The sequence below is a fragment of the Pygoscelis adeliae genome, unplaced genomic scaffold (assembly GCF_000699105.1).
Source record: "Pygoscelis adeliae isolate BGI_AS28 unplaced genomic scaffold, ASM69910v1 Scaffold66, whole genome shotgun sequence".
NCBI lineage: Eukaryota > Metazoa > Chordata > Aves > Sphenisciformes > Spheniscidae > Pygoscelis > Pygoscelis adeliae.
In genome coordinates, this window is record NW_008825167.1 from 6,386,914 (window position 1) to 6,408,602 (window position 21,689).

The 21,689-nt window shown below is 49.6% G+C and overlaps 1 protein-coding gene across 1 annotated transcript in view; it reads left to right on the forward strand.

Moving 5' to 3' along the window:
* NAT8L (N-acetyltransferase 8-like (GCN5-related, putative)) overlaps window positions 1–14,268 on the forward strand; it is a gene marked incomplete at its 5' end in the record, with an annotated part of 27,123 nt that extends 12,855 nt beyond the window's left edge. The window contains one exon of the mRNA XM_009328880.1: window positions 13,084–14,268. Within this exon, the coding sequence (XP_009327155.1) occupies window positions 13,084–13,451 (368 nt within the window). The remainder of the gene's footprint in view (window positions 1–13,083) is intronic.
* Between the last annotated feature and the right edge of the window lie 7,421 nt (window positions 14,269–21,689).

The window sequence follows — 21,689 nt, forward strand, 5'->3', positions numbered from 1 at the left end:
GTAGAGGAAGAGTCATTGCTGGAGGAAGGCCTCTGGTGTTTAAAAGGTGATGGTGTTAAAAGCACTTCGGGAATACTAGGAAAGTTTGCTTCCAGAGAGGTTTGCTAGTTATTTATTCATTTATTTATATGGGTCGAGTTGCATTTGCTACAAACTGAAGCGCCAGTCCTGTCGCTACCTCTAGCCTTGAATGTCAGAAAGGTGTGGCAGATCCCCTTTCCAAGGGAAAGGCCTTGTTTCTTGGCATGCTGCAGGTGGAAATAGCTTTTTTGTTGTTTATCGCCTTCCATGCTGGGGTGACCGTCTCCCCAGAAACACTGTGCCACCTCCATGGCAGCAGGGCAGAGAGGCTGTGGGTTTGGTTGGTTGACCCAAGCCTGATTCTCCTTACCAGCTTTATTGTCATTTCAGTTCCCCTGTTACTTAGTCGTCTACTCCTTACCCAGAGGTTAGGGGAATAGGTTTGATCAGCTGGTTGGAGGGCTCATACTAACAAGTCAGACAGGATGGGTCCCGGTGAGAAGCACCCAAAGAAGTGCCCTTGGCGAGCGTCTGGGATGGACAGAGGTAGTGAGCTGTTGTTCTTCAGTGCCACCCTCACTCCTTGCCTCTCGAGCTCTTCCCAGTCCATTGCAATGGATTTTGGGGGCTTTGGATTCTCGGTGTGGCGGATGGTGACTATTCACGTGCTGTGATATGATGGGGTGAGTTGGTCCCAACTGATTATAATTGGCATCCTTGTTGGATGCCTGAGCTCTGGGAAGGGTGTGGTTGTGTAAGGGCAGTATCATTTCAAGCTGCTGTGCTAGAAATAGGAAGAAATATTTATTGCTTGCAATAGGCTCAAGGAGAACAAGCCAACTGACTTCAGCCTGTAGTTTGTACCAAATCTGTGCCCTGAACCTTTTCTTTTCCCCCTGTCTCCCTCTACATTGAGTAATGAATTCTTCACTGTGGTTTCAGAGAAAATATAACTCCTTAAGACTGCTGTTTCACTCCTGTAAATTATTAATACAATGGAAAGTTAGAGGTCGGGGAGGTTTGATTCATTGTGTTAGCAACAAGGTAGGATTCTCATGAAACTCAAGTCATCTGCAGAAGGAAAGGTTTTGAGTGCAGCAGAGTTGTATTTATTGCTAGTTTTAGGAGAGTATTGTGGTAGCTTCTCTTTGCCGTGCAGCATTTGGTGAAATGCAGTCCCTGTCCATCAATTCCTGGTACGTCCCAGGAAGGAAAGCGGACGAGCTGCCCTGGGGTCTGAGACTGTTCTGGTCAGTGTTTCTGCACCATAAATACTGCTAACTGCTACTCATCATTTTTGCTCATCGGCTGCTGTGGTAGGGAAGTCCTCATTCAGAGGCTTTTGAGGACAGCCGGAATTTGCTAAGGGGGGAAAACCCATGTTCAGAACCACTGAAACATGCCATACAGCATGTTTTGGCTGAATATATGCATCCTTTACATGACTTACAATTGAATGTTGCGCCATTGCCCTTTTCTGTCACTTCTCTGCCTTACAGATGTAGATTTGGGTGTGTTTGCAGAACCAGTCAGCATCTGCACCAGCATTTGGGGATCCCCATCCCATGCGTTGGGATTATATGCTATGAAGTGCAGTCAGTTACCTGCCGGGGGTGACCTATTCCCAGCTCTGCCATCCTTGGTGCCCCTGAAAGTAATATAAGCAATGTAGTCCTGTTTTGGGGTGTGTTTTGGGGTTTTTTTGTCTGTCACTTTTAAAATATGCAAATGTTTTTAGTCTATCCCTTTTCACTATAGGTAGGTGATCTGGCTGTAAGGTAGGGGAAGCACCTCTCAGCCTTGTTTTTGACTCTGATTTAAAGAGCTTGCACGCATAGATGGGTTATTCTGTCCTAACGCGTCATTATGCCACACCCTAAGTTTGAACCTACATCTTGGGTGCAATTCATCTTGCCTACCTTGTTCTGGCTAAAAGTAGTTGTTTGCAAGGAGCTGTGTAAGCTCTTGCTACAGTCATTTGCAGAAGAGGGGCTCTCCCGGAGGGTGACTCACCTTAAAGGTGGTTGACCTTGGTTAAAGCAGCATAAAACTCCTTGGAAGTCCTTGCTGAGCTCAGAATTGTATTTATTGTTTAACCTTAAGTAAATGTAAAGTTAGTTTCTCTCTTTGCTGTGAAGCATTTGGTGCAATACCTGTATAGATACAGGCACTTCTATTGAATTAAAGGGAGCCTTGGCTAAATTTAGATCAGACGAGTAATGATGGATGGCGAAAATAAGATCGATTCCATCCATTTTCCCTGTATGATTTATGGCTCGGCCAACTGCTAAGCTAAAACGAAGTCATCTGATGATTATTGTTCAGTGCCTTTTTACAGTAATGCATATGAAGTAAGTCAGCCAGAAAATAATGAATTCTAAACCATCCAATAATTGTAGACTTTCCATTTTTTTCAGTATTTGGAAGTGGAAAGTGCTGTAATGCAAGTTCAGTACCTTTCTGAAAGCAGTGAAGCCGTATAGCAAAAGATTGATGTAGAAGATGGAGACCGAGCCCTAACAGTGTCCTTTTAAGGAGCTGGCTTAAAGCACAACCAGCAACACATATTATCTTGTAAACTAATTTAACTAACAAGGAGCTGCTAATTGTAAAGTCCGTCTTATGGAGCAGTTGCTGGGAGAACGCAGGCTAGCAAAGCTGGCAGAAGGGCTTGATTGCTTTTTTCCTTTAAACTTCTAACTAAAAACCAGTCTAAATTCTAAAGCGTCGGTTTACTTAAGGTCTGACTCTGCAGTTGATAGGCTTAGTGCGGCTTTTGGCTGCATAGGGAGCATCTACTCTGAAAGTACTTTAAATACTTTTTTCTGGCTTTGTCCATTTGTGCGGACCAGTCCGTTCTGCTGAGCCAGCTCCATTGAGCTGGGACTCACCATCCAGTTAGCCCTGAGGACAATGCCAGGCCAAAATTGCATATTCTAGTCTTTATCCGCTCCTTTAAGCTATTTAATTCTTTGCTTATCGATAACAATTGCTCACATGCAAAAACCACAGACAATGCCTGGTTTCTCAAACTGTGCTTTCTCTTGATGACCCAGCAGGTAGACCCCAATTGCTAAATCGGTGGTTTTGTCTCTCCTTTCTCTGTAGTGTGTCCTTCCTTTCAATAGCGGAGGGCAGAGTGATGGACCAGGCTAAACATGCCCTGATAACCAGGGTACTTCTAATCCCACGTAACTGCTTCTGCAGCTTTTTCTTGAATGGTTGTTATACGTTGGCTTTATTACAGTCTTTGCTTTTCAAGGTGCATCACGGCCAGCAAAAAGAGCCAGATACAAGATTTTTAAAGTCCTGCTGTTGCACTTCTTATTATAGCACCCTCTGAAATGTGCTGGAAGGGCTGTCTTTACCCTGTCTGCGGCATCACCTGGATTTCTAGCTGTCTCATCAAAAGCCTGTTCCTGAGATGTGCCGAGCACTCACAGAGACACTCCAGCCCCGCGGGACTGAAGCCTGTTTGAAAAATTAACCGGTGAAGTGCTGACATGGGGTATGGCCACTAACAGCTTGCGTTGATCCAGACATTCAGGCTAGGTCCTCCTGAAGCTTTACAGGAGTAAAGTCCATGCGTAGGAGCTGTCGGATAGGTGTTTCAGAGGAACAGGGTGAGGCTTAAAGCAAAGGTTTTAAGATGATCAGAAATGCCTGCTGGGTTACATCCCCAGCAGTGACAGCAGGAGATGCTGTTTAGGACCAAACCTGGCCACTGTCTGAGTCTGTTTGCTGCAGAATGTGTTTTTTTCTTCTCCAGTCAAAATAATAGAGTGAAAGTAAACTATAGCTAGCTGTCAACATCTTAGGGGTTTTCCAGGGGCTTTGACACCCCAAAACAGAATACCAGTGATAAAGTAGCTGGGTGCTCTTGAGGATGGACCACCTCCATCAGGAAGCGTGGAGCAGGCACTGATGAAAGTCAGTTCTTGTACTGTTACTCTAAATTGCAACCCCACCACCCTTTCCATCCCCAGGTGAAGGTAAAGCCGGGCTGCAGCAAAACCTCCTGGTGGGACCAGCACCTGTGCAGCGTGTACTGCTGCTCCAGGCTTATCAGCAGTGGCACGTTACGGCGTATACCAGTATGAATCCAAATATGCTTTTGGGTTTGCACAGATGTTTAGGCCAGCTGTGGCCTGTAGTCCAAAACTCCTTCACCTCCCATGTCTCATTTTATGCTCGGGTTTATCAGCTGCAGAGGCCACCTCTGAATTCCTGTCTCCTGGGGCACTTTGGGATCTATTGCTGTTGTGGGTTGTGGTCACTGTGTTTCTGGTAGCGAACATGCATGGAACCATGCTGTGGCCGTGTTGCAGGTCGGATGCTGGATGTCACTGTCATTCCACCGATCTGCTGATTGCAGCTCTGGAGGCTTTGCCTGAGATGGTTGGAAGCAGCTTCAGCCCTCGGTAACAACAACGGTGAAAGGTAGCAAGGATGGAAAAGAAGGTAGACGGAGAAGTAGCTGAGCTGGTTGCTGGGGACCAAATCATCCATCTCTTCTCATGCTGTATAGGTTATCTCATTGCCTGCTGCCCAGATGAATCGAGGGGTGTCACCCACCCTCAGCATATAGATGTGCTGCCCTGTGCTCTTCCAGCAGGGAATTATTTATAATGGGGCAATGAATCCTGCGGTGGTAGGTTATGTGGAATTATTTATGGGAAGGAAGGGGTCCCACAGCATTTCTAATTTCATGCATGAATAATTCTTGTGTGTCCCTGACATTTTTTGCTCCCCCACGCCTGGGCCTTGTCAGGTGTAGAGGGATGCTCATGGGTGTCAGAAATGTCAGAGTCAGGGTCTCTTGCATCTCGCCTGGTTTCCATGGCCATAAACTACTCTGAAATGCCATTAGTTTGTAGGAGCCCTCCAGGAATTGAAGTCAAGTGTAGAGTTGTCAGCAGAAGTTGTTGGAGCTGTTACGCAGCCCTGCTTGAAGCCAAGGGGAACTAGAAGGGTGAAAGGGAGAGAAACTCAAGATATGGGAAAGATGGAGGTAAGGAGAGATAACATGCCTCATAAACACAGAAATAAATCCCTCCCCGACCCGGCTAGCTGAGCAGTTGCAGTCCATGGCAGGTTGCCTGTCCTTGGTTAGTCCCTGCCTGCGTCTGTGGCCGGGCAGCAGCTGCTGTGCCATGTCTGTGCCCCAAACTCCTCCTGCCGGCAGCGTTCACATCACGGCAGCCGCGCTCTCCCCAGAAGAGCCTCCGTTCTCCCTTGACACTGATGTAGCTTGGCTGGTCTGCCGCTCGTTTCACCGAGGATGGAGGGGAAGGAGGAGGGAGAGTTGCCTCAAGGACTGAGTTCCTCTGCTCCCTCTTCAAAACCCAGATGGGCTAAAAGGGCAGGGACTTAAACAGCATCAGCAATACATGGCCGGGTCACAGCTAGCTTTGGGCTGGGGACTCTCTCCACTTGTGCTGCACACGGCCTGTCTCACTTAAGGCAATGTGTATAAATAGCGCTGGCAGGAGGAGAGAGGAGACACTGAACTTTGGGGATTTTTACTCTGTTATCTATAAATAAGTAATAACTGCACAGCACTGTGTCCATTGCAGGACACCCCTGGTTCCCTCTGTACCGCCTTGCTCAGACCACTCCTGCTTGGCAGAAAGGGCTGCTGCTCTGGCCAGAATCACACTGAAAGATGGCACTGGGTGCTGAACAAGTGACTCCAAGGGCAAATATTTAAAGCTTCATGATGCAACAGCATGTTGCATTTCTTCTGTCCTGGTATTTCTGTGCGGTGGTGTTGCACCGGGCTGCGCTGCAGTAAGCTGGCGGGTTGCAGGGAGGAGTTTGGGGGCATTCGGATCTCTAGGATTAGCAAGCCTGTTGGTTTTGGCAAGCTTTTATGTAGGTATATTAAGAGCAAGGAACACAGGCAATTGCAGGTCCTGTCCCGTGGGAAGCACAGGGCTGATTTTAGGGGTTTATTTGTTGGGGTTTTTTTCCTCCTTTTGCTCCTTCCTAGCAGCCTGGAGGAAAATTTGCACTGTGCAGGATACTGCTCCTCCCACCAAAGCCCTGAAGACACACACTGAGCCTGTGGGCAGCCTCCATCCCCTCCCAGAGCTCACACCTGGCCTGGCCAGAGTTTATCTTGATATCAGCTTCCTTTTCTCACGGTGGCCAGTCCTCGGATGCTTTCCTGGCTCTGCTGTTAGCATGCAGAGGAGCTGGCATTTGCCTGGCAGGTTCCCGGCAGTTGTGGTAGCTGCTGAGTGGCTCCCCTGGTCCCATCATCTGGATGATGCTCTGAGGATGTGACCTGGGGCAACTTTGAGCCAGGAGGGGAGTTGCTCACATCTGCGTTGCTGTGACATGCTAAAGCAGAACTGAAAATCACAGTCCATGCTTGAAGGGACATTGCCTTGAGAAGTTGCATGTCTGTCTGGAAATTTGTGTTTCACGAATAACCCTCAGAGTTAGAGCTCAGCTGTGAGAGATAGCAGTGCCACCCTTGAAGGAAGAGGGAGAAGACTAGCCTGCCTCTGGGCAAGGTTTCCATACTTTCCCTGTGCTGAGCTTCCAAGGAAAACTCCTTCCCGCAGGGATGCAACCCCACCCATGCAAAATTAGCACCAGCAGTTGGTGGTGGCCGCAGAAGCTGCTCTGTCCTCTCTCCAGCCCTATGGAAAGCAGGGATGGGTTTTATCTGGCTCAGCCCCAAACTCCCTCACTGCCCCGGTCCGTGGGTGTGGGCACAGGGGAGGACCCAGGTGTGAATTCAGGATGGTTTTGGGCGGCTGAACTTTGCTTGCTCCTGTGGAAATACTAGAATTTACTAGAAAATAATGGATTTTAAAAGTACCTGGCAGACAGAGCTTTGCTTTATCAGAGCAATGCACACTGTTAAATTCTGGTTTTTGGGCTAGCGGTCCTTGAGCACTAAGGGACTTGGGAAAGCTGTGGGAGCCTGCTGTAGTCAATCATGCAGGACTCGTGCTGGTGGGGAAGGCTGATGTCTCATTTCCCCCTCAATTCTAGCAGTACTCTCTGCTATTGCTTTTGGCTCCAATCTTTCCACCCATCCACCCACTGGCCTTTTATTCACCGAAGGGTGTAGAAGAATTTACAGCAAAAATAAGTGAATTTATTTTCACCCACCATCCTCGTTGGCTGTGTGGGGGAGAGCTGTGCAGCTCATGACGGTGGAGGAGAGCGGGAGAGGAGGCTTGCAAGCACAGCCAGGGGATCACATGGCATGTCCTCCTTGGGTAGGAGTGGTGGGTGCTTTGGGTGGAGGATGAGGAGCCAGTGCGGTGCCACCACTCTGGGGAAGTCCTCAGGGCGTGGGGCACACAGCGGTGTGTGGAGCCTGAGGGCAGCCTGTGCTGCGGGAGAGGGCTGGGCGGATTAGAAGAATGCTCTCATTTGGTCCTCAAAAGCTGGGAATCATCCCTAAATTTAGAGCAGAAAGACACTGCCATCATGTGTGCTTTCAGGCCCTGCGTGCTGTCAGCTGAGGAACCGTGTCTGACCTTGCTGTGAAGCATGAACAACCCAAAATCATCTTCCTTGTTACGAACATCACAGCCCTTTTGTGCTTTTTTCATAGATGTGTGCATCCCAAGTTTTTGTTTTCATAGAATGGGTTGGGTTGGAAGAGACCTTTAAAGATCATCTAATCCAACCCCCCTGCCACGGGCAGGGACATCTTTCAATGGATCAGGTTGCTCAAAGCCCCGTCCAACCTGACCTTGAACACTTCCAAAGATGGGGCACCCACAGCTTCTCTGGGAAATGTGTTCCAGTGTTTCACCACCCTCATTGTAAAAAAATTTCTGGAAGGGCCAAGTCGGATCGGGAGGAGACGGACAAGCGCTGCAAAGAGGTTTGGTGTTTGGCTGGAGACAGCTAATGCCTACAGTAGGTACCTCCAGTACTCCAGAGTGGTGTTCACAGGGTAGCTGGAGTTAAATGCAAGATGTCCGTGAAGAACAGACCTTAGAGTAAATTTTCTTGCAGGGTCAAAAATCTAGAGAGGAGTTTAGGACAGGGTGAACTGGAAGGGCTTTGGATGTCTGTAACGATGAGTTGGCAGGGGGACCCCAGAAGATGGAGGCAGATGAGCGAAGGCAGAGACAGAGACGCTGCCACGAGATGAGTATCTGAAGGGCAGGGAGAGTAGTAGCTGTCAGGGTTTGTGTTTATCTTTGCAGCAGTGATTATTTTCAGATAGCGGTGCGAGAGAGTAAAACGTCAGCTCTTGCTATTAATAGCGCTGCGAGCAATAAGGCTGTTGCTCATTACTGACAGGTGAGATGAAGTTAATTTTATTTCATCCTAGGTATGAACAAGTGCAAAAACAAGACAGGCTCTGAGTCAATCCCCTCGGTCCAGAACAGATGGGAGACCCCCCTCCCAGGCCTGGGGAGTGGCAGTGTGGGGTGGTTTTCCCAGGGTGCTTCCGCCCTGCTCCAGAGTAAGTGCTGCTGGAAGAGTGGATATGGTGAGGAGCTGCAGCTGGCTAGGATTGCTGAAAACATGTTGAGTTTAGGTAAAAAAACAAACTGAAGGCCCTCAGGGTTCCTGCTCTGAAACTGGAGGGTTTGCCCAGAGGAGAGAAGGTCTCAGCCCAAGGTCAGCAGCATGTGGTGGGACCCCAAAACAGCTTTCGGTAGCAAATCCCCATCCGAATGGGACGCAGCTCCCTGGAGGGTAGAAGTCTTGGGGATTGATGGCACTGGTGTAAACGAGAGCCGAATACAACTTGTGTTGTTTGAGCAGATGTGTCCTGTCTGCTGCTAATTATAAGCGTTGCATGCACAACACACACTGGGAGATGTGCCAGATACTATTCCTTTTCATGTTGAACTAAAAATCATTATAATTAAGCTTTAAAGTTGTAAGTAAAAACTAACAAGGACTGCAGGCTTCCCATCATGCTGCTTGCAACCAGGTCGGTCCCCACTAGGATGGCCAGGTGTGAGGGTACGGCCTCCATCCTGGAGGGCGGTCAGAGGGGGCCGGGGGTGTGAAGGGCCTTGTGGGCTCTGCCATGGTGGGCTTGTCCAGATTTGGGTTTTAAATAGGCAGAAGACCTAAAAATACTGGAAACGTGCTGTTTTAGAAAGGTGGGAAGCGTGTTACTGGTTGAGCTTTAGCAGCATCTCAGGCCTGGTGGGCACAGAGGAGAGGTGCTTGCTAAAAAGGGAAAATCAGGAATAAAAGTGGGAAGCAATCAGGGAAGTAATCGTGTAACCTCGAGCCGAGAGGAACCTAGGTTGGTATCCCTGGTTTGAGGAAGATGAGCCAGTCTTGCTGAAGAAGCAGCTCCAGGAGGAGTTGCCACACATAGGGCTGGGTGACAGGGACATGGTGACTGTGCCACCGGCTGTGGCGCAGTGGGAGTCAGTTGCTGGCTCCTTTGTGGCACTTTCTGGGGCTGCCTCGGGACCAGATGGGTGCCAGGGGACAGCACCATGTGCCCCCAGGAGAGCATCCCCAGGAGTTGTTTCTCATCTCTGCTCCCTGGATGTGGGGGGACTCATGAATCTGCTTTTTGGGCTATGCCACGGGAGCTGAAATTGGTGACTGTGCATGTAGGGGTGAGGATCACCGTGGCCCCAATTTCATGGTGTGCTTGCCGTGCAGCCAGAGGCGTGATGGATAGGCTGGGGTGTGCGTTGGGCAGAGCTGCCATGTCACGAGGGGTTTAAGAACAAGGCTGCGGAGCAGAGAGCAGTGAGCTCTCAGCCCTGCGATTTGTATTCGGAGGGAAGGCAGCGGCTGTTTCAGCACTTGTAGGTCTTTGTCTGGGGTCATGTCTAGATAAATTACATTTTGAGATCCAGGTGAATGAAGGGGAACAAGCCGCACTGTCAACGCGGCAGTGGAGGAGAGACATCTTAACTGCTCATGATAAATGGGTCAAGATGGGTCCCGGTGTTTTAAAAATTAGCTGTTGACCTAGATAGCGACAGTGTAATGACTTGCTCGCAGTGGGAACAAAAGTGAGCGTCGCTGGAGCCGCACATCGCTCTGGAGGCAGGGACGAGCCTGGTGTGCTGGGTTGAACCTGGGCTGGTCCCCCCACGCTTTGTTTGTACCCTCATACCTTGGTTTGTTTCCTCGGCAGCTGGGCTGTGCTATGGGGAAGCGTGGAAGACCTCAGCCATCTTTTTCTGATGGCTTCACCGAGTCGCAAGGTGTATTTGTCCCGTGGGCAGCAGCCAGGCAGGCACCTCATGCCGCCCCATGCTTTGCTCTCCTTCAGTAACGAAGGACACTGAGTTGCCTTATTCATTTCCCCCCCTACCCCATTTTGCAGGGGGAGCGGTGCTGTGCGCCCCTAAGCACCCACCCGGGCTGTTTAACGCTGGTCCTTACGGAGATGTGCCATGCGTTTGGGTCGGGGCGGTTGGCAGGGTTGATGCTAAAGATGAAGCTGCTGCCCAGGTCAGGTTTCCTTCTGCTTAGCGCTGGGGAAGGAGAAGGCCACCGCCTGTGGTGGAGAAACCCCAGGGGTTTCTCCTGTGATGGGATCCTCTTCCTCTTGGTGAAGCCATGTTCCTCCTGAGCACTGAAAGTCCTTCTCGGCGAGAGACCTGTCAGTGCCCCTTGTTAGCTGCTGTAATTGAATAGTGGCTTTGTTGGGTGTTAATTAAGCAATAACCAAGCTAATAACCAAGCTAAGGTCGCAGTTGCCCTGTGCTGACAACATTGGTCTTTTCAGTTCAATTCAAGACACTTTTCCTTCACCAGGATTTTCTGTGAAGGTCTCTAGTTAAGACCTGAGTAATTCGTTACTTGAATTTCATTTGAGGGTGGTTTGTTTTTTTTTTTTTAAGTCCCCTTGCTGGTGGGGCTGCTGTAACTCCAGAGTTACAGCAGTTTCTAATTGCATCAGCTTGAATGTTTGTTGGCCGTTACGAGCAGTGGGATGGGATGATATCAGTACCTCTCTCCAGTGAGGTCCAGTTTTATTTGAGCTTCATAACTGGGGCTGTGGTCGGAGCGCTTGGGACCCTGGGGTGCTTGCCCCGAGCCTGACTGGGTGCCCTTCTGGCTGCTGGGCTTTGATTAGATGGGTTTTGCTTTGGCCTCTTGAAGGCAGCATCTACCCTACCAAGCCTTCAGCCCCATTGCAGAGCGGCAGTGCTGACCCCCTGCACCCCCAAAAGCGCAGCCTGTTCATTAAGCTGCATCCTCGTTCCTGGAGCAGCACTGCCAGCTGACTGGTGCTGGCGTGCAACTAAGGATGGGCTGATTTTGTTCACTGAAACTCTACATGGTTTTGGTCCGAGTTGCTTGAACACCTTGTTTCCAGCTCACAAGATGCTCTCATCTGGCACTCACCAGCAGAGGAGGAGCAGCAGCTCCAAAGCAAGGGGGGGGATCTGGTCATGAGTACCCCAAATTGCAGGGGGGAAAAAGGGGTGGGTGAGCCTGATCTTGGCTGTGCACAGGAGATGCCCATATACAGGCACGTGTATGTGGCGTTTTCCCTTGTTCATGCTTTGCTGGCTTTTGTGAGCCTAGTTTCTCATCTTGCTGCCCAGTTTGGATTTTCTATTTGAAACTCTTAGGCAAGTTCTGCACTGAGCCCCTGAAGTCCACAAGAGGAGGATGCGCTTACATATCCAGATGTGCATGAAGGGAGGTCAGAAACAAGCCAGGCCTCATGGGTTGGAGAAGGGGGTGGCAGGAGGATGCTGCAGGGAGGCCAGGTCCTCGTACTGTCCCTGCATGTGCGGAGCAGTGCTCACAGCTCTCCAGCTCCCCTCAGGGTGCAGCAGCAAGCCCTGTTCATCTGGCAAGGCTGCGGTCGTGGCTGCGAACAAGCTTTGGGTGCTGTCTGAGGGCAAAGTGTCCCTGGGGAAGAGGGATAGTCTTCCTCTGCTCCTGGGGGCTTGCAGCAATTTCTCTGCAGTGGATTGCCTTTCCCATGGCATCTCTCTTCCAGAGTGTTTTCCATGCTCCTTTGCATGCTGTTTGCAGTGGTAGGAAGGTGCTGAGATTTGAGGAGGGGAAATGGCTGCACCAGTGCCCGGGTGCCCAGGGCTGGGTGTCATTGCCCCCTTCCCTGGGACCCCTGGGCCATCAGGGCTGCTCTTGCATTGTACCCAAAAAGCAACATCCTAATGAGTCCCACCAAGAGGTTGGGACCGTGGTTGGGTGTCTGGCCCACGGCAGGCACAGGTTTCTCAGACCTAGGGAGGCTCCACCACCTCCACGTGTCCAACCCCTGCCTGCTGTGCCCTGGCACAGGGGCTCCCGTCCTGCTCTGAGCTGGCTCCCTGCCTCTCACCACAGCACCAGGGAAAGGGGCTCAGCCTTTCCCTCCCCTCACTGGCATCTGGGTCAGATCCTGCCCTCCCCAATCACCACGGATGCTTTGTGCACTACCCTGTGCCGCTCCTCCGTGGGCTCCCTGCCTGCGTGCGGCCGGTCCTGCTCACTTTGGAGGCCACAGGTCTGCCCAGAGCACATCGGCGGCTCTCAGCTGATGAGCCCAGTGATGCACTGCCCACGCGGCAGGCGAGCTGTTTGCCTGGAGACGAGAGCCTCTGGAAAGTGTGGCTCCTAGTAGAGGAGGAGTTTGACAGCAAAGCATACAAGGGGCTGCCTGCACCACTGCCTGGTCTCGGGGTGGGATGCAGTGAGCAGGCAAAAATGGGTTGTGCTGGGCTGGGAGGGATCCGGGACTCACTGCAGTGAAGTTAGTGGTGGGACAGGAGAGCGTGACTGTGTGCGGGTCAGAAGTTACCCATCACGTGCCACCATGAGCTGAGGATCGTTACCTGTCTGTGATGGCAGCCAAACGCAGTTTGTAACACTTGGTCCCTAGGAATCTCATGTTTTGGTTCGTAGTGACTTTCCTGTGCGTTACTCCTCTGGAAAACAACACTCCCTTCACAGTGTCAAGGGAAAAGAAAATTTGGTCCTTATTTATGGAGATTGTTAGTCCCCACGTGTGACAGAGGTGATTTCTGACCCCAAGCCTGGCTCCCATCAGCGTGTTCATAAGCGGGTGCCTTGCCCGTTTTGCCTGTCTGAGGTGGCCGGCAGCTACATGTGCTGCTTTATCTCCCGCAGGCTCCTGCTTCTGGGTCGCCGTCCTGGACGGCAACGTGGTGGGGATCGTGGCGGCGCGGGGCAACGAGGAGGACAACACGGTGGAGCTGCGCCGCATGTCCGTCGACTCCAACTACCGCGGCAAAGGGATCGCCAAGGCCCTGGGCCGCAAAGTGCTGGAGTTTGCTGTGCTCAACAACTACTCCTCTGTCGTGCTGGGAACCACGGCTGTGAAGATGGCAGCCCACAAGCTCTACGAGTCCTTGGGGTTCAAGCACGTGGGTGTCGTCGAACATTACGCCCTGCCGGGGATGACGCGCTCCTTACTGGAGAGAATGTTTTTCCAGCTCCGCTACCACCGCTACCGCCTGCAGCTGCGGGAAGAATAAAAAACCCAACCAACCAAACAAAAAAAATATTTTTTTTTTCCTCCTCCTCCCCCTTCAAAAATAATAAATTGCCCTTCTATTTCTCGTCACTGTTGATTTGCCAATTTTGGGTTGAGTTTTTGTTCCCTCATGTCATCTTTTGGTTTGCTCCGTGCAGCTTGATGGTCCGGCCGAGCAGCGCTCCTTCCTCGCATGCTGTAGGTGGTGGCGCTGGGAGTCCTGCGACCTGGTGGGGCAGAGCGGAGCGGAGCAGCGGCCTCTCCTTCCCAGGTACCTCCGTAAAGCACAGAAACTTTAACTGCAAAATAGTACCACTGCTCTGGTGTACATAGTCTTCTCCTTTTCCAAATGTAAGATAACATAGTGATGCATTCATAATAGTGCAGAAATATTACTTGAATGCAGTTTTCAGTATTTCATGCACCAGTAAGTAGAATATGCATTCGTCTTACCGTTATTTACTGGTTAATAGTTTTCAAAGAAAAGGTGGGGGGCAAAACCCCCCCGCCCCAACCCGCTTGCTACAATGCATGAAGAGGAAAGCGCGTGCACGCACTCAAACACATCGCACTGCCACCACGGCACTGGTGTTGCACTTTTTTTGGATGTGCCTCATTCTGCCAAATGTCTGAGAGACCCTGGGTGCATCCGGTAACCACGACTCCGCTCCATTCCCACCCTCCTTCCTAAGCCAGCACAGACTTGGACCGGCTGAACTCTGAGCCCCATTGTTCCATAGCGTGAAGTTTAAGATCAAACCTAAATATCTCCTGCGCTGTTCTGTAGCCACACGTAGCCTGCAGTCCTGGGCCAGACTCCGCATGTGCGTTGGACTTTCTCTTTGCTGCCTTTTGGGGTTTTTTGTTTGTTTGTTTTTATTTGATTTTTAAGGGGGTTTTGTTGTTGTTATTATTTTTAGTTTTGGCTTTTGCTGAATGGTGTCATTGAGGCGTAATGGAGGCTGCAGTTCCTATGGCAACACATTTGCACATTAATGTGCGCACCAAATCTAACCACTTCAGAGAAGCAACGTGTGACAGATAATAGCGTTTTGGGGAGCGCCGGGGTGGGAGCATACTTATTCTCTTAACCAGCTGCTTGTTTGATAAATGTAGATGGCCTCACTGCAGCCTTCCATCAAAGGTAATTAACTGCTTTAATGATGTCAGATTTGTGAATTGTACAATGCAAAAAGCAATGCAAAAGCAGATTCGGCATGTGTCTGTACCCGGTATGTATGTACAGTGCCTGCCAACTAAAGAATAACCAAGACTACAGCTTCTTCTAGCCTGAGATATCAACTTTTATAACTTATTTAAACAAATAGCAACTTTGCATGAATTACGTCTTGGGGGAAAAAAAAGATCGGTAGGTTTTAATTTTTAAAACGTGATATCAGAAGTACAAAGAAAACCATTTCTGGCTGCACTTAATTTGGGGTGGGTGGAGGGGTTCAGCTCTGTTAATACAGTTAAAGGGAAAACATCTTTAATTTAGTTCCTGGGGAAAAAAAAAAGCTATTTTATGAAGTATTATGCGTGTGGGGGGAAAAAAAAACCCAACACCTATCATGATGAACTTGATGAAAGGGTAGAGCATGTGTTAACCACGCTTGCACTTGCAAACACAATGGCAGCATCAGCGGGAGAGCCCCAGAAGGGAGGCAGCGTGGGGCGAGCGGAGAGGAGAGGAGCCATGGGGCGGGCAGGGTGGCAGGCAGCATGGACCCACGTGTGGGATGCTGCCTGCGTCTCACTCGAACCAAGAGCTGCCCTTTCCTCTCCAGCCGAATGCTTTCCCAGCACTGAGACGTGGCCAGCAGAGCTGAATGAGCTCAGTAGGGAGGGGGCTCACCCCATCCCCGCTGGGGCCGTGGGCTGGGCACCGATGCCAGGGATGGAGGAGCCGTTTGGCACAACCCCGGTAGTCTCGGTGCTGGGCTCAGGCTCGGTCCAGCCTGTAAGGAGCCGGAGGGGCAGAAGAGTCCCAGTGTGTGTCCCAGCAATAAGGGGGGAAAATGAGGATGGTGAAGGGCACTGTAGCAAGAGTCCGTGAGTTTAATTAACAAAATTTCTGTATGGGGCACTATATTTTTAAAAGTCTTTCTATGCTGTACATTTCTCCTGAAGCTCAAATAATGTACTGTTGGTAGGGGTTTTTGTATAGTGTACAGAAATTGGCAGAATATTTTCTTGCTGCATTCAGTGATTTATTAACCGAAGTAAAATAGACAAATATAAAGTGTTTAGCAAAAGTTGAAAGAAAAAAAAAAACCACAAAACAGTTTGTGCCTTTTTAAGTTTATTTTTCTGTTGCTATATAATCACTGCACTAAAACTTTTCCAGAGGGGAAAAAAACCAAAACTAGTCTCTTAATAAGGGGGGAATACGTAAAGCCTAAATTGAGTGTTAATTTTTTTATTGGGATATTTAATTAAAAGAATGTTGCTGGTTTTATTTGATACCTGTGCCTTTGTAATAAAACTCCACATCCTGTCAGAAAAGCCAAACCTGGAATAAATCCCACCAGATCCCACAGATGCAAAAGTACCATCAGGTTACCAGTATTTTCTTTAAAAACGTGTAAACCTTAACTGATGATGTTACAGTATCTGATCATAATACTTGTTGAGTTGCCTGGGAAAGAGGTGCTTTGGAAAGGTGCAGCTTTCGGGGTGCTGTCTGCATTCCTCCCCGGGCATGCTGGCTGCCGGAGATGAACCGATAAGGATTGAGTCATTGCCACTTGGCCGGTAGCTGCCGAGCAAATTTCTTCCCTTAACACTCCTGCCAGTTGCTTTGTGACTGGGCTCTTTGGAAAAAATCCAGCTGGTTGCTCCCAGCTCTCCAGCCGGGACAGCTCGTTTCTGAAGGAAAGGGCTGGCTGCCAGATAGGCTGGGTTTTGCTTTCCTCGGAAGATGGAGAGGGCTGGCGGGTGAAACACTGCTGAAACCAGCCCTGTTTTTTATTGGGAAGCCCACGTGGCTGCCAGAGCTGCATCCCTGGTAGCAGCAGCAGGACGGGGGTACAGGACCTCCGGCGTTGCTACTGCTTTCCCACCCAGAGCTGCTCTGAATAGGATTAGACAAGGTTGGGCTTAAAAGCATGAAGCAATACTGTCGATTCATCTGCATTCATGGAATATTCATGTGATAGCTTGGGCTAAGCTCTGGAGCCAGAAAGCCTCTTCCCGCTGCTCGGCATGGCCCCTGGGCTCCAGACCCTGCCGGGCTCACCTGCTGCCCTCCCCAGGGTCTGGCCTGCCTTGCCCTCACTGCCTGGGCCAGCGTGCTGGTAGACCACGGTGTGTTCACAGGGTGACGTGTTGAGGCTGAACTGCCTTTGGTGGATCCATCCATCCACCGTGCCTTTCAGGGTGCACTGGTTTAAACAGCGTTGCATGGAAGTAGGATCCCACAGCTCATCATTTGTGCCCCCCAGTAGTGGTTTTGCAGCCCCCCTTGGGGAGCTGCTTGCTTCTGCGCCAGATAGCCGTAGTTGGCACAGCCCTGCATTGGGACCGCCACCATCCCCCTTTCTCCAGGCTTGAGCGTCACCTCCTGACTGCTCCCATCCCAGTTCAGCATCTGAGTGGTGCAGAGCAGCACAAGATGGTTGTGGGTTTGGTCCTGAGCAGAAGAACTTGTGGTCTGGACCTACTGCCATAAACCCATTGAGAGCCTATTGCCAGTTGTCAAGTCTAATTCTAACAAAGACTCCAATCAGCATGAGATGGCAGGGGATGCTCCTAACTTATTTTGGTGGTTTCTCCTTCCAAGGATGCTTCTAGCTGGAGTGTGGGGAAGAGTGGGGCATCTCTTGGGTCTTAGCCTCAGTTAGTAAACGTGATGGCTAGGAGGACTGCTTCAGATTTAGGTGGAGGATGTGTTGGAGATGTGAAGGAACTTCCCCCGGCTGTGCCAGGTGCTTGCTTTTACTTTGCTGTGCATGTGGGCTGTCGCAGCCCACTGCCCTTGCACTGTGTGCTGTGTGGTGGCACCGAGGATGCCGTTTCCTCGCCTTAGCATCATGGCTTTTTCTGCTAATCCATGTGCAGTGAGCACTGCTTGAGTGTTCTCTGCTCGGAGGGGACAAGGGCAGAGCCCTTGCTCACTGGGGAAGGCACCTTACAGGGTCAGGGTGTGATGTCCATGTAGGGGTCTCTCGTAAAAAAACTACAAAAAACTTAGATAGGAGTGTGGCATCCGAAAAAAAAAAAAAAAAAAAAAAAAGGGGGGGGGGGGAACTTTGCATTGCCGTGGCTGAGGTCCATAGCCTCGAGGCTGCCCCGGCCCTCTGGCACAGCCTGGGCAATTCCCTGTGGAGTGAGTGGGAATGCCCTGCGCATCCTGAGCAAACTGGCATCTCAAGCACACATAATACTTGGCAATAAGCTCTGTGGGAAGCTTGGCCCTTGAACGGTCCCAGGCCAATAATGCTGAGCAATCAAAGCAGCAGGGGAAGTGGTTTCTAATCTTACTTGAAACCCTTGAACTGGTATTTGTTGTAAAATCACGGTGTGTTTTCCCTCCGTGAAGCAGACAGCACCTGCAAGATGCTTAGAAATGGCAGCTGTAATTCATCTCTGCTGGGAGATGCGCTTTGCAACGCTTCTTGCCGCAGAAAAGTTTGGGGCACTGCCATCAGCTGAAAGCTGTTCTCTTCCCCTACCTCACTGTTACCGTGCGGTATATGGGACGGTATTTCTGAGCAAGCCTTTACCTCTCCCCAGGCATGCTGCAGGCTGTACCCACGCACAAGACTGAGCGTCAGGAGCTGGGCTCTCCCCTGCACGGTCCATCCGCTCCCATCTCTCTGGCGCGTGCGGCTCAGGGAGCAACTGGGGGAGGTCAGGCTGCAAGGCACTGCCCGCTTGGGGAGGAGAGATGCATGGCCATGGGCTACCTTGGCTGCGGGGCTTTTCAGGCTGGCCATCATGGAAGGAGATAGCTGGCAGTGTAGTCAACCCTGTCAGGGAGAAGTAGGCTTGTTTTAAAAGATGCTTGTCAGAAGCAAGGCAAGTTTAACGGTTTTATAAGGAGACACTAAGGATGCTCTGTGCCCTTGGGGTCTGAGGTGTGGTAGCACCGCAGCGTTGAGCTGGTTGGTCGTTGCAGGCAGTGTGCAATGGGGGTGGCGTGGAAGCAGGACCAGCATTTGCGATGCTGCAGAGGTAGTTGTGCGCCTAAAGCCAGTGTCACAGCCCACAGGGCACAAGTCATTCCTCTTCCGCTACGTACAGGGTGGATGTACCTAAATCCTTAAAACCCCAAGGGCCAGCTCTGCATCTTGACTTGTTTCATCATCGCCCTTCAGTGAATGCAGGGGATAAATGACCCTGGGGATGTCTGTCCCCAGGGCTGGGACCTGGACAGTCATTTCCTCTCTGCATTCATCCCCATGTGAAATGGGGGTGGTATTTTATGTCATGACATCTGAATTTAATAGCCCCTGTGTAGGAGAAGCCAGGACTAAGAGTCGGCAGGTGGCTGCTGGGGTTCAGATGTGCCTGTTGGGGTCCCAGTGCCGCACACCTGCAGCAGGAGCAGAAAGTGCTCAGTGCCTGGGGGGGGAATCGGGCCCCTTCCTTTCTGTGGCAAAATGCACCTCAGTGCCGGGGAAAGCAGGATAAGGCCCTGGAGGGCAAGAACAGAAAGTCCCGTGGTCAGAATTCCCAAGGGAACTGTGGTTTTACAAAACCTTGTCACGATCGTTGCTGCTGCCCGTTGCTCACTGAACTGTATCCGTCCGTGATGCAGGTCTGCTGCTGTTTAATTTGCCAGATTTGCTGGCCGAGGTGCAAATGGATAGAGACTGACTGCAGGGATTTCCGAATTGCCAAACACACAAGGGCGGGAACCAGCTCCGGTTACCTCTGAATTAACAATCTCATTTTCAGTGTGCTGGGAGCCTGTGTTTCATTAGCGCTAGTATGATGCTGTTGGTATGCACTCTATTTAAAGCTTAATAAAGGCATTTTAATTCCATGCCTACTGGAGTCTTGTGGTAGAATATATTGTACCACGTAAAGAAAACGAAGGGATGCAAACTGTTAAATAAGCTTTAACATGCAAAAGGATAGTTTTCTCTTTTTTTTTCTCCCTCAAAATAGATCCACACAGAATCTTGGGCAAAAAAATGGTGTGCTCTTGCATCCCTCAGTAATAGAGACTATGCACGGAGATTATGCTTATCTCCCACTGAAAAACTGCTACCTGAACAGTCATTTGGAGTACCTTTCACTGAAAATAAGAGAATAATCTGAATAACAGAGGGTTTAGTTAAAACACAGTATCATTTAAAACAACAAGCTCTAAGTCAGCATTTGGAGTTTGATCACTGTTTAAAATCGCTGTTCAGTGCTGTCTTTGTATTACACGATGGTCAGCTGCGGGAGGGAATATGCTTTTAACATCTAAATAGTAGAAGATGGACTTACTGAGACCAAGAGCATAACAAATACGTAATGCAACTGTAAATTTATTTACAAGTAACACGTTTGAATGCAGAAGCAGCTACTGCTATGTAAGCGTAATGAACATATAGCTAATGTTGTTTTCAATTTCTTTTTCTCCAAAGCTTAGTCCTTTTGGCTTGTAATATGTATATTTGCTTTTTTTAAAATATAATTAGGTTTAACAAAGCATCCATTGCTTTGTGAGTTGTACTTATGACTGTGCTGGGCCGTTAGCTTTAAGCAGTTTGTGTGCTTGTGTTATTTTATTAAAGCAAAAGTCTTCTTGAGACAAATGCGGTAAAGGTAAAGGAAAAAAATAATATTTTTTTTGGTAGTGTTAAGCAGATGTGTGATATGCATTTGGAAAATGTCCAATGTCAGCTGAAAAAAAAAAAAAAACCCTGGGGCTAAATTGCTTACCAGAGCTGCTCATGTTTAAGGCAGTGGCTTTTTAGTTCATGGGTTACAGGCTAAACTCATGCCTAATTAGAAACTCGGATTCCCCTGAACAGCCTCTTACTCTGCATCTCTTCAGCGTTGTACAAGACCGATGTGAAATGAGTCTTGTGTTTTCTATGTTCAGCATAGTATGTACTGTACTCTGTAACAGGAAGTGGCTACAAGTCCTCAAAGAAATATGAACATATTTTAAAACAGCAATAATTACCACTGTAAAGCAAATGAGCACGTGGGGGACAGCACAGGGAGATAGTTAATGAAGATGATACCATTAGGAACACACTGGCGTCAGTGCTGCTATTGCACCTGGGGAGCAGGATTAAGTACTAGGAAAGGCCATCGGTCTCCGGGACTGGACTTCACCTTGGCAGAGAACTTGCCCACGTAGGATCCCTCCGCCTGAATCGTTCTTCAGCGTTGTAAGTCCTTACGCAGTGCAGGTTTTTCACCGTAGTTTTAAGGGTGAGTTATTGCGAATGCTGTTCCTGATGGGACAGACAGACACAGGGAAGAGCTGTCAGAGTCACGCAGAGGAAGGTAAATGCTCATTGCCGCAGTCTTGTACCCCAGTGTACTCTGCTACTGCACTACTGGGGCTCAACAATAGCAGAAAATAGAATAATATAATTTTCCAATGGAGGGAAGCAGCAGTCAGCGCTGTTGGAAAGCTGTTTGCATACTGTCAAGGCGTATTGATACAAACCAGTTCCTCTAGCGTGGCAGGACGTGTTAAGATGTGTGTGAGTTAGCCCTTGGTGTGCTTTAGGCATTTGAGCTCCAGCCTACACAGCGTTATCCCAATGTGGCATGGTCTCTCCATCTTCTGTGTGCAGAGCCCTGGGAGCCGGCCAGCTCTCGAGGGACAGCAGGGTGTCCTCGGGCAGGGTCGGGCGAGGTCCTCTGGATGAATGACTTGTAGGTACTTAAGTTCTGTTCCTGATGGCCGCTGTAACTGTGAAAATTAACCAGACCTGCTGTGATAAATTTGGTTATATAAGGTTTATTTGGTTAATTTTTTATAAGTGAAAACTGAAAAGATGAAAGAGAATTGTAATATGAAAGCAACTGCTGTAAATAATGTACGAATGAATAAAATCTAAAACTTACGTCAGTTTTTTCCTAAACTGTATTGCTGTTGAGTTACTGACGCCGCAGTGCAGACGGTGCCCCCATCTTTTCCAGCTCCCACTCCAGCACGGGCAAACACCGCTCGTTCCTGTTTTCATTGATAAATAGGGATAGTTTTATGTGTGTGTCATGGATGTCCTTGGATTATATTTCCATGCTGTTCCAGCTCACTGACTAATGCTAACACACTCGG